The 12487-nt window shown below is 41.9% G+C and overlaps 1 protein-coding gene across 1 annotated transcript in view; it reads left to right on the forward strand.

Moving 5' to 3' along the window:
- The first annotated feature begins 862 nt into the window (after window positions 1–862).
- The window catches only part of ARFGEF3 (ARFGEF family member 3), a 92636-nt gene continuing 81011 nt past the window's right edge, over window positions 863–12487 (forward strand). Inside the window, exons 1-2 of the mRNA XM_061990781.1 lie at window positions 863–1055; window positions 2120–2171. Of these exons, the coding sequence (XP_061846765.1) occupies window positions 971–1055; window positions 2120–2171 (137 nt within the window). The 5' untranslated portion in view covers window positions 863–970. The remainder of the gene's footprint in view (window positions 1056–2119; window positions 2172–12487) is intronic.

Consider the following 12487-nt stretch of genomic DNA (forward strand, 5'->3'; position numbering starts at 1 on the left):
CAAGCGAGTAGGTTGAGTCGTGATCTTCTGCACCTGCCAGCTGGGGAGAAAGGTGTTACATCCTGCAGGGCTTATTGCCATTTACTTGGTCCCCTGATTTCAGAGGATAACCAGTGCCCTGCACCCATCTTGGTGCTCAGCCCTGACTCCCGGTGTCCCTCCCCGAGTAGCTCCGCACCAGGGCAGCCCTGCGGCAGGGCTGCTGGGCGAGCAGCGCGGGCCTGCCGGGATGTGGGACAGGAATCCAGCCCTGCAGTCTCAAGTCGCGACCTACGCTGGGACGGCCGGCATGGCCCAGGAGCGGGCTCCCGCCTCATTCCTGCAAAGCCCGGAAAGCACCTGCGAAACCCCAGAGGCGGACATACCGCCCGAGCCTGGCTGGAGCCGCTGAGCCTAAATCGCAGGCAGACATCCAGCCCGCCTCTCCCGCCTATCTTGGGGCAGGCAGGGAGGGTCGCCATGGCAACCAGCCAGGCTGCATCCCGCCTGCCCGCGCTGTGTTTCTCCCTCGGGGGCGACTGCCGCCGTAGGGTCCAGGTCCGGTGGCGCCGGGCCCTGCCTCGCTCCCGTCTTCGGGCCCTCTACGGCCGGCGGCACCCCCACCACCGCCTCTCCCCACCGCGCAGGGAAGGGACTCCCCGCATATGCCGGGGCGGGAGGAGGCCGCAGGTGCCCGCGGCGAACAGGGCCAGGCCCAGCCCGGCTGCGCCAGCGGAGCCTCCCCGGGGTGGGAGAGGAGGAGGAGGGGGAGGGACTCCGCAGCGGCAACAACTGACGTGTCCCCGCCATGGAGCTCGGAGTGATTCATCAGCGGCAGCGGGGCGGCAGCGGGGTGCCGCGCACCGTCCCCGCGTAGGCACAGCCGTGGCGGGGGCAGCCTCGCACCGCTCTGCCGCCCGTACCGCCATCCTCCTCCCCGCTGCTTGCTCGTCTTTCCCCGCGGCAACGCAAGGATCCCGGGGGAGGCAAGATGGAAGAAATCCTGCGAAAGCTGCAGAAGGAGGCGTCGGGGAGCAAGCACAAGGCCATCAAGGAGAGCTGCACCTGGGCGATTGGTAAGAGGTGGGGGATGCGGAGCAGCGGGGCAGGAGCCTCCGATGGAGAGGTTTTGTAGCGGCGGGGGAGGGACACCTCAACAAACTTGTTCCGCGCTGGCCGCTGAGCCCCCAGGGGCGGACCGGAGCGCCTCGGGTGGTTCAAAACGCCCGGGAGCTCTGCGCTCCTGGAAGGGGCTGTGGCACCTGCCGGCGGTCCCGGAGCCCACCTCCCGGGTCTGCGTCCTCGGGCTGTAGGGAGAGGCAGCGTCGGGTACCAATAACAGTTACTTTCTGTGTGTATGTAGAGAGGGATGTCTTTCCACTAAAAGCTGCCCCCCCCTCCCCCCCCCGCCTCCTCCCTAAGTCATGGTAAATAAATCTCAAGTGAGTTGTCACTGCTGGCTTTTTAAAGTCGGATTTTTTTTCTTTTTTACTGGATTTTATGATCTCTTTTATCCTTGCTGTATAACGGAAATAATGATCAATAAAATGAGTTGTTCTTTGAAGAGAATATGAGCCTGGGTACATTTCAGCATCCACCCATTTTCAGAGGTTGGCTGTAACTTGAAGTGCTTTTGATACTAACTAGCAGCAACACTAGTCATCAAGACCCTTAATTTATGTCAGCACGACTGTGATACTTTTAATTGCTTTACATTTTTGTTTTCCAGCCATACATAGGTACAGCAATCTGTGGTAGTTGATACCTGTTGCTGTCTTATTACTGGGCCTTCAGCTTCATGCTCAGTGAGTTGCTTCATTAATTGAGTGTTATCCTTGCACAGCAGCCATACCAATATCGTCTATACTGTTAGTTTTAGTATACATGCTGCTGAGGTGCTGATATGTGAGAGGGAATTCACTGAAGAAAAGATGGTACTCAATGCCTTTACGTTGGACACCCAGTATTCTGACAGATTCATGCAAAGCTTTGGTGACTTGAAGCAGTAGTGATATTCTGTCAGCTGAAGTATAAGCTTTAGGATCTTTGGTTCCGAGATCGTAGCCAGATGTATTGCTGTGGTTGAACTCAAAAATTAATTTTATAAAGCCCTATTGTTTCCTTTTGTTTGGTTATACAGAAACCTTGGATTCTCCTGATGCTGCTGTCAAGGTACCTCCGTATCAGCTAAGGTAAGGTCATTTTATATTGAATTCTGCAGAGCTTGTGAGTATTTGTAAGATCAAAGTAAAAATTGTAGTTGGGCATAAGTATGTGTAATGGTAACACTTGGTTAGAAAGGAGGACCGTCTTATGGTCTAAAGAGTTTTCTTTCTAAATTACAGCCTTCAGTATAAGTGCTGATGATCAGTCTTCTCAATGTGTTTGTTTTCATTTAAGTCAGGTTGTTTTTTCTTTACTGAAAATAAATATTCTAGAAACTGAATGACTATATCATCACATGTCTAAGACATTGGGTAGGAACGAAAATAATACAGCTTCTGTGCCTACTTCTTCCTTTTGCTTGCTTGATTTTCTTGAGTAAGCCTTCTTCCTGCTTCCATTTGTACACCTGTAAAATGAAGTAGGTGGCACTGCCCTCATTTGTAGAGCTATTTAAGACCTCATTTTGGAAATTCTGGTTGCTATGGAGAACGTAAATAAGCAAGATTATTCACTATCCCTTGTGACAGGACCATCAAAAAAAACTAGCTAGAGCACTGTTCAAAGCAGGAGGGCACTGTTTCACACAGCTTATAGTTAAGATGACAGATGCTTTGGCTTGCCTTTATAGGGAATGTAATAAGTGCTAAAAGTTTACATGGATTCAACAAAGCACCTCAACAAATTAGTGGAAGAAACTGATTAAAGTCTATCAGTTGCAAATGTACCCCTTCTTGTTCAGAAGTGCTTTAGTCAGAGGTGGCTGAGTTTATAAGAATATGTAGGAGCATTGCTATAGGTTTGGCCTGCCCTATAGTCCTCCTAGATATCTGCTATTAGCTGCTGACAGAGGTGCCACTTTTTTTACCACAATAGTACTCTCCTGGGAATATTTTTATCACGTCATTATTCCTCTCTGCTGCTTTCAAGTATGCTTGATGCAGCTTTGTGCAAGGAAAATTGAGGATTGAAGAGCTAGTTATTCCACATAGGGGAGGAAAAAAAGCAGTTCTTTTGCCACTTTAAAACCCTGTCAACTGGAATCCACAAGGAGCCTCAGGTCAATGGGGGATGAATGTTGCACAGGTCTGACCTAACCGCTGCCTGGTGTATGCGTTTCCAACACAGATTGGGCAGTTCAGAACAGCTGAATGACTAATTTCCAGTAGCTCCATCAGAATTAGATTATATTTACTTAGCATTATGGTTGGAGAAAACTTGACCCTTTATCTTCCTATTTATCACACTTCATCTTTAATACAATGTATCGTCCCTCTTAAGTATTATTCTCATTCTATGTGAATTAATTACTTGTTACCACCTTTCTTCTTTTTTCCCTTGCTTACTATCTCTTTACAGATAGGCCTACCTAATCCTCTTCCTCCTCCAATGTTCTTAATGTTGTAGTTGTTTAGTTGGGTTTTTTTTTCCCCACTGTAAATCCTAATCTTCTTAAATAAAGCTAATACATTCACAGGTGTAGCTGTGATGAAGTAAGCTCTTAACATTAGAATTGTCAGTAACAATGTACTCTATTAGTGGATGTTTTACAAAATGAAAAGTGCACTAGAGAATTTGAATAAAAGCTTTGATTGTGCAGTCCTTGGTATGGTTCTGCCACACAACCTCAGATGGTGTAAGAGACGTTGCTGTCACCAGTACTCTGAGCTTACTCTTCATTCTCTGCCAACAAGCTACCGCCAGACTCCAGGTCAGCACACCAGGGGCAACATCTTGGGTTGGAGTTTGCCTGCATGATGTGCAGATTACATAAAAGTTCATCCTTGTTTGCTGTTTGTTAAAGAACAGTACTGTGATGGCTTGGTTCCTAACACTGTAAAAAAACAAATAGCCTTGAAAACAGAGCAGTGTGTAGTATCAGCTACATATTTATGTCTATGCCCACAGTACTGTTGAGGCAGATTACTTCCGTGTTCTGGCTTGGTCCCGACCTGTCCGTAGCTTTCTCTCTTGTGTTACTGAATACCAGGGCAGGCCACATTGTATTCCCTTGAAGTCTGTGCGGTTAGTTAGGACAGTTCTGCTGTGGCATTTGTGTAGGAGCTGTTTCCAGCACTTGTCTGGTAGCAGCTTAGTTAACGCGTGCATGCTGTGTTTGGGAGCACCTGAGGTACTTTTGCCCCAAAGAAGTACAGTGACTGGACATTTTGCCTGGAATGTAATTCTTTAATTAGTTTGATAGATATTCCTTCAGGGACCTAAATGACACCGTTTTGCTGTTTGGCTTACTTTGATGTTAATTGGACTTAGGAATTCAAATCCTAGTTAATGACCTTGCATGTTAATTCTAGTGAAGGGCATTATTTAAATGTCACACTTCTTAAAGAAACACAAATCTCCAACAAATCTGGAGTTTCCCACAGGGTCCTGTCAGCCCTGTCATGATTTAGGAATATGTATTTGCTTTTTCAGTACTTTAACTTTTGATCAGAGTATTGAGCAAGGTATGAAATAGTAAAGAAAATTCGAGTGGACCAGTGTGGAAATGAAGTTAGTTCAAGGCTTTGCCACAGAAATCCTGTGAATTCTTGAGAAGGGAAAGTCATGCAAGATGTTGGTAACTGGTCTGTTTCCTGCCTAGTACGATAATGTTTGTCTCTGAGCCCATGTTGTGAATACTGGATATATACTAAGTGCTGAAGGAGGCTGAATGAATGAATTATAAATACTGAATAAGATAAAAGGAATTGATGTGCTGGTGTTTCAACTGGTGAATTGATCACACGGAAAATAGCTTAAGATGCCTTAACTTTGTCTATCAGCAACCAGTTGTTTGCTACTAAGTTGGGCTGCTTTCCAATATTTTCAAGATGAGAAATTCTGCCCTGAGGCCAACAATCTGCATTGAACATGTCTTTCTTCTTGGCTAATTCCTTTCTGGTTTATTCGTTGTGATTTTAGAGGATGAAATGTGATCCTTAAAAAGTAACTGAACAGACACAAGAAAATGAACCTTGAAAAAGAGTATTTGATCAGAGCAGTTTAATACTCATGAGGATTATCTGCATATGAGAAAATAAGAGTCTAGACAACGCTTGCCAGTTACATACTACTTTGAAAAAACTTGGATTTGCCAGAGTTTCTTGGAATGCTTTATCTAATTAAGTCATGCTTTATAGGCTATGTGAAACTTAGTGGATTCTATCGGCATAGACTTGGTGCTGCAAAGAGGAGGTTAGTTGGGGCTTCTGAGACAGGCTGTGGCTTGGCTGGGTAGTTTAGCTGTTGTGTTTTGGTGTTGCTCTCCTTGCTGGAACCTGGAATCTTCTATACAGAATTTCTTACCATGTCCCTGCCATTCTTCATTAGGATATTTTTATCCATCCTAAAGAGATTTTTCTCTTAGTTTTAAGACATTTCCTGATATTTCCAAATTTTACTACTGTTCTCTCATTACTTTTCTTCTGACCAGAACAATGGCAAATATGTTTTTGCCCATTTGTCGGTGTAGCAGAAACATCACTGTGGACTTGAGATTGAACTGTTCTGTGAACCTTGTGTGGATGTTGTCTCTTTACTTCCAGAGAAATGTGGCTGAGTGCAGAAGATACAAGACTCTCTATAAGTTGATGTTCATACTAGATTAAAATTTTCCCTGTGGAATTCAAAGTAATGACCATGAGACATCTTGATGAGTGAGGCATTCTGGCATAGTAACTGATGTAATTTGCATTTGTTCCAAGAACCAGAAAGGCTTTCTAAATGCTTACTAATCCCTTTAGCATATCTGTATACTGCATGTCTCTGTACCTAAAAATTTCAGACAGTAATTGAAATCGAATGGAGGTACAATCTGATGCCTTCAGGGCACCAATTCTGGGTGCCTAATCAAAGAGGTACAGGTCCTGGCTTTCAGAGGTTCTGAGCATTTCCAAGTCCTGTTTGTGTTGGTAACAGTTCCAATGTTCATTGTTGCAAAAATTTGCATCCCTCTGTTGTTTCACACTGGCCTTTTGAAAATGGCCAATATTTCTGGAGATTACAGCTGCAAAGTCAGAAGTCGGTGGTTAGCAGGGTTCTGTGTAATAATGAGCTTATGTCCAGTTCAGTCACTCCTGTTCATGTCCCAGTCCTCTTCATCTTGATGCTAGTTTTTGAGGCCATTTTGTGAATTTTGAGAAGCCAGTGCAATGAAGAGCAGTAGGAACAGAAGTAAGCCTTAAACTTAGCTGAATTCTGAAATACCTATCCTTGTGTTTTGGTGGTTTTTTCCCCCATAGTCATGAGAATCTGGGGATGAAATTGATAGTTCTACTCTACCATTTATTTTTGCATCTCTAGCTTTGACATACTTCTTGAAGTAGACGTAGCTTACAAAGAAATAAAACATGTTCACTCAGCTTCCATGTGCACAACAAATAATAAAAGCAATAGATGTGATGTGATCATCACAAAATATACAAAGTTGTAGAGACTTCCAATCCACTTAGCTTTGCCGATAATTTATCTGCTTAAATAATCTTGAGGCTAGTGAGGTGTTTTGGCTTCTCTGTTTTGAAGAAATATTTGTGATTCCATAATTTCATTATTCTCCCATCTCTCTTTTTTTGGTTCAAAATTTCTATTTCTTTTTACTGGGAGAGAGTGGATAGGGAAGCTGATGTATTGTGTGTGTGTGTGTGTGTATATATATATATATATGTGTGTGTGTATATATATATATATATATATATATATGTATGTATAGTAGATCCCTTGACCAGAAGAATGGAGCTGGGGAGGGAGGAATTATTGTTTCTAAGGATTTTTTGGGGGGCATTTTAAGCATACATCTCTCTATTTTACTTTTCATTTTTAAAACACTTTGCTTCCTACTTTTTCTGGCACAAACACCTGGCATTAAGTATTCCTGTGCTTTCCTCCTGAACGTGACTGCTGGGTATGTGACTGGTGCTGCTCAACTGTTACACAGTTGCTATCGGGCATTCAGCAAGTGGATGATGAGTTCCCTGGTAAGCATCTGGCCAAGAAGATATTCTAGTGAATGGTGTGGATTGCTGAGCTGCATCTCCCATGTTGATAGTTTACAGGCTGGATCCAGACTTTCGTGGGCATTTATGTAGCTCATTTGGTGTTTTGAGTGGTGCAGATGCTCTAGTCTTGATTTAAAATGTTATATTCCTAGTTCTAATGTTGGGGCATGGGCAAAGGGAGGAGATTATTCTTTTGAAAAGGCAATGTGTCACTGTCTGATAGAGTATTTGGATCAACCTGCATTTCTGATCTGGGATATTTAACTGGCCCTATTTATTGTCTGGGATCCGAAGAGACAGCAGTTTTGGAGAGTAAAAGAGTGGATAGGGTCAATTTCCATCACATATGTCTGAACTCTTGCTGTCAAGACTAGATTCCAAAAGTATTGGAAGGCCTCTAGGTCTAGGAGTCTCAAAAAACCTGTCAGCTAGGGTTATGGCTCTTGGAGGTATCAAAGAAGGTTTGGTATTGTCATGGGAAAGGTTGCTGGTTTCTGAAAGATGATTTTTGTCGCTCATGTTTGTGGATTTGTGTGTGTTCGTTTTGGGTTTTGGGTTTTTGTTTGATTTCAGAAAAGGGTAGTACTTGCTGTTTCTGAAGCTAACTTTCCGTCTGTCCTGGCATTTTTTTGTAGTAGTGAACCATAGTACTCACCACTGCTTTGAGTCATTGTTCCTTTGTTTCTTGTATGGATCCTTCTGAAAGTTCGTTCTAGATTTGTGACAGAATCCCACCGTGTACTACTGGTTTTGGCTGTGCTGGAATTGGTTTCCTTCATAGGAGCTGGTAGGTTGGGAGTGTGAAGGATCTATGTGAGGCTGAGCTGCCTATTAGGGTTAACCCCCAACATTCAGTTGCTGTGAGATGTACAAAGTACATTCATTACAGTAATAGCACTAATAAAAGATGAGGCCAGACATAGTTTTAAGTGTTTGTTTAGCTTCAAACAACAAATGGAACCAAAATATTGACCTAAGGATGATAATGGGATAGCAGTGTCTGTGTTTTAAACATCCAATTGCTTTTAGCCCTTGCAAAGGAGAAGAAAAGGAAAACATTGTGAGGCTGTTGATAACTGCCTTAGAGAATGAAATAGGGTGGAGGGGTGGAAGTAGGAGATGGAAAAGAAGTGGTGCTGAAACTGAGAGGACTGTTTTCCTACCAAATGAAACTTGACTCTGCTTGTGGTCTTTATGTGATGCTATACAAACCAGGACTTTACTTTGTTTTGAAAATTAAGGGGTGAGTGGAAATAATAAACATGTTTTCTCAGTTTTTTTGTTACTTTTCACAGAATGTAAACACAAGCTGCAGGAAATACACTACCTTTGGTTTCCTTGAATGTTTGTTTGCTTAAGAAATTGAGTTTGCTAAGGTGCAGTGAGTATAAAATTACACAATGCATTGCAAATGTGGGGATATTTTTAACAATCATCCTTTAGGTCTGTCAAGATTTAGAATTGGACTGCTGTGAAAGTTGAACGGAATTGTAGATTGCAGCATTAATCATAGAATCATTTTGGTTGGAAAAGACCTTTAAGATCATCAAGCCCAACCATTAACCTAACACTGTCAAGCAGTGTTATCTTAACTTTCAAAATATAACCATTACTGACTAGAAATATACCTCATCCTCCCATTTCTTCTGTCAAACATCTGTAGTGAAGTTCAGCCATCCAGCTGTAATGGAGCAAATAAAGAAATTTGCAAAATGTTTGTCCTATAGTACCTCTGTGTATCTTTTCTGTCTCCTCGGTCCTACCTAGTCCCAGCGTTGTAAAACTTCTCCTCATGGAGGCTTAATTCTCATAAGAATTTGTTGCTTTCAGTGTACTGAAATTTTGAAACAAAAATGTTGTCATGGAAAAATCCTTTAGTTTCTCTTTCAGGTTTATGAAATATAGGACAGAGACGTTTCATGGAAGACTTTGATAATCTTTCAGAATTGTAGATTGAGCAAGTCCAATGTGTGCTCTACCTAAGGACAGGAGGTATACAGTAAGGATGAATACTCTGCTCCTGCTGCGCTGAAAGTGATAATCAGTAAAAGCACCTAAAGGATATAGATTGCTTTACAGGTTTACATGTGTCATCAAATTCCTTAAAAGCAAAGTTAGTAAGTGATAGTTGCACCTTATGCATAAAGGGCAAAGTTTTCCTGGAGTGGCTGTGCTAGGGAGAGTGATGATAACGTGTCACAGAGAGATCGCACTGCAGCTTTGGAAGCTGGAAGCGCTCTGATTATTATTTTGGCCTTGTCCACTTTAATATTGTGCAGATATTTTGTTATCTGTCTTTCTCTCCTCTCAAGCAAAGGTACATTGTGTGCTGATGTTTTGGAGTTTGCTATGGGTTGGTTTCATCTTGATAGCAGCATCAGGCTCCTATCTAGGAACTTTGTGTTGAGATCAAGATGTTATTAATGAGTATAGCGAGGAAGCAAATGATCTTAGAAGAGCTCTCCAGCTGAGTGACTGTGCTGAGCTATTTAATTATGATTGTATGTACTCTCTAGTCTTGGCTGCATTAGGCTGGATGGAAGATTAAATTGTTTACGTTTGTCTTTCCCATGAGCAGAGCTGTACTTCTGCTGTTATGGTAAATCTATTTTTCTTGGAAAGTGCATGAATAACAAATACAGTATTAAATTGCAATTTCATTCAGCCTTCCAGGTTGAAAAGTTGAAGTTTTAGCTAACAAACTTTTATTAACTTACATTTAGATGTTATTCCTCACTTCCTTTTCCCTCTGCCATTAAGTTTTCTCTGTTAAGCAACTCATAGGCTTCCCTCCAGAGACAGGTTCATTTAAGTCTTAGGTGAAGTGATTACTTTGTATCTTGATTTGAAAACCAAAAGGACTGAAGGGAAGAAGGAATACATAAAGCAAAGAGGAAGGAAAAAAAATCAAAACCTGAGCTGGAGGAGAGACCCAGACGGAACTCCAAGAGAGAGCCGATGTCAGCAGCTGGAGGGAGAAACAATTAAATACAGAAAGAAAAGAAGCGTTAAACATCAAGCCAGATGAAAAGAAGCCTTTCCATTGTAACTGGTTAAATGTGAAGAGTTTTGTACTGTGTAGGGAGAAAAAGAAGCTTGGGTTTTTTGTGAGTTTTTTTGGTTTTTTTTTTTTAAGTAAAAGCTATAGGCAATGAGGAAGAAAAAATGCTTTCAGACAAATTATGAAGTTATTAGTAAAGTGGAACCAGGTGGAACCCTCACTTGGTTATGCAAGAGACAAATCTCTTGACATGGGAAGCATGCACACAAGTGTCATTGTGCTTGTGGCTAACTAGAGTAAAATCCTGGCCTTGCTGAAGCGAGTCAGAACATTGTATCAGCATAGTGTGACAGCAGTCTCTCAATTGGTTGTTTTCAGGACCTATAAACTGCAACACTGACTGCTTGTTCAGTCTTATGGTCATCTTGTGCAGCATCATAATTTATTGCTTTCTTTTTTCTTGAAAAGGAAGGTTCTACCTGGAAGGCATCCAGTTTTGTCTTTATCCTATTGCTGTAAGAAGTTTCTAGGTACTATTAACAAACTTGTGTTTGTATAGAGATACAAATCTTAATGCTGGAGGAGCCTGTTATAGTCCTCTGTTCTGACTTCCTGAATTGCAGAGGCACGAGAACTTGCTCTGTCATTATACACAGCAAACTCCAAACTTTTGTCTGAGCTCAGCTTTGTAAGTGGGATGGTCAGATTTCTGCTACAGATAAAATAAATAACTTATTTAGAATGTGAGCAAGGACTTGAAACCTCCTTTTTTCTTGAAGAGCTTTTACTTGAAAAAGGATGTATTTATTTCATGTTCCTCCTCCAGGTTTTAAGTACTTTTGTTACAAACCGTTAAGTTGTTGGTGGAGTCTTTTACCAACCTTCTCCAAGTTAGCACAAGAAAATAAGAGTTATGGGTATTTCTACTTTTATATGTATATGTGTTCATGTATACATCAGTGGATTTTTTTACACAAATTGAATCATCCTTCTTTGCATAGGGACAGTGTTTGCTTCTGTTTGGTTTATTTAAGGGTAACAGCTGAGAGTACCTCCAGAATTTTGAGACTTCATCATTACCATTTATTTTCTCATGGTGGGCCAACATTTCTGCTTAAGTGAGGCTAATGGAGTTGTTAATTTTAAGCAGCCAAGACTGACAAGCTTTTCTCAGCTGTCAGTGTTAGCCTGAGCGAAAAATGTTAGGTTCTGTCTGTGACTGTTGTTCTGACTAACAAACAGTATATCAGAAAATGGCAACAGCTGTGAATCAAATTCTTATCTGTTCTTTGACTGAGCTGTGAATTATGCTGTAGAATAAAATTACATGCTGATAAGGCCTTGAGGTTCTGAATTTTCCTTTTCCTATGTAATTTTCAGGGGGAAGATTATTAATACAGATGTGTTATTTTTAATATTTGTTTTTAATTCTGTTTTTGCAAGTCAATGTGGTTATTGTGATTGGTATGAAAGGTGGTGACAAATACTTCATTTATAGTGTCCCCTTCCCTAAGTCAATGCAGTGGAGGTGAATGTGAGCCGTGAGACCATGTTCCAGGCACTTGCAAGGAGGAGTTAAGATTGGTCCATTTCCTATCTTCATTAAAATTTTCATCACGAGAGTGAACTAATGAGCCATTATTTTCTTCCCACTAAGGCCTTTTCCACTACGATGAGGACAGAAAGTTTTTTATGATCTCTTTACTTAACAATAGTAATCTGTCTTGTTCTGACCTTTTTGGCAGTCTGTTCTGACTGACCTGTCATAGCATCCCTTGTGACAGATCTGCAAGGAAAGAGGTAAGTTGATGAGCAACAGCAAACTCAGACAACTAGAAAGGTCGATGCAACCTGGTGTGCTGAATATAAAGGCTATTTATGTTCTCATGACTCATTCTGCAGTTTATGAAGCTGACAATAGTGGAGTAGCTCAGAAAGGACAATCTGTGCTTCTGACGCTACTGGTCTTGGGTTATGCACTTGTTTCTCTGTTTGACCTTTCTGCTTGACGTTTTGAAGGTCACTTGGGAGTCAGTCCAGATGCCATGAAGGTCTAGTGACAAAACTCCAGGTAGCCTCAGTAGGAACAGGACTTAGTCTTTGTCCTTGGTGCACTCTGCTTACAACGTTTTTGCATGTAACAAGGTCCACACTTATCATGTGCAGTTTCTGTAATGGAGTGCTCATTAGTGCAAATGTCTACTGGTTTCTAGTGACTTTAGAATATATATGTACTACATTTTTTTTTTAATTGGTCTTCTGAGGCAGGACAGGAAGGTGGTTGACACCCTTTGTTTTAAAGGGAGGGGGCTGCCATCACGTTATACTTGTTTGTTCGGTATGTATGTGT

Source organism: Colius striatus, chromosome 2, assembly GCF_028858725.1.
Source record: "Colius striatus isolate bColStr4 chromosome 2, bColStr4.1.hap1, whole genome shotgun sequence".
Taxonomy (NCBI): Eukaryota; Metazoa; Chordata; class Aves; order Coliiformes; family Coliidae; genus Colius; species Colius striatus.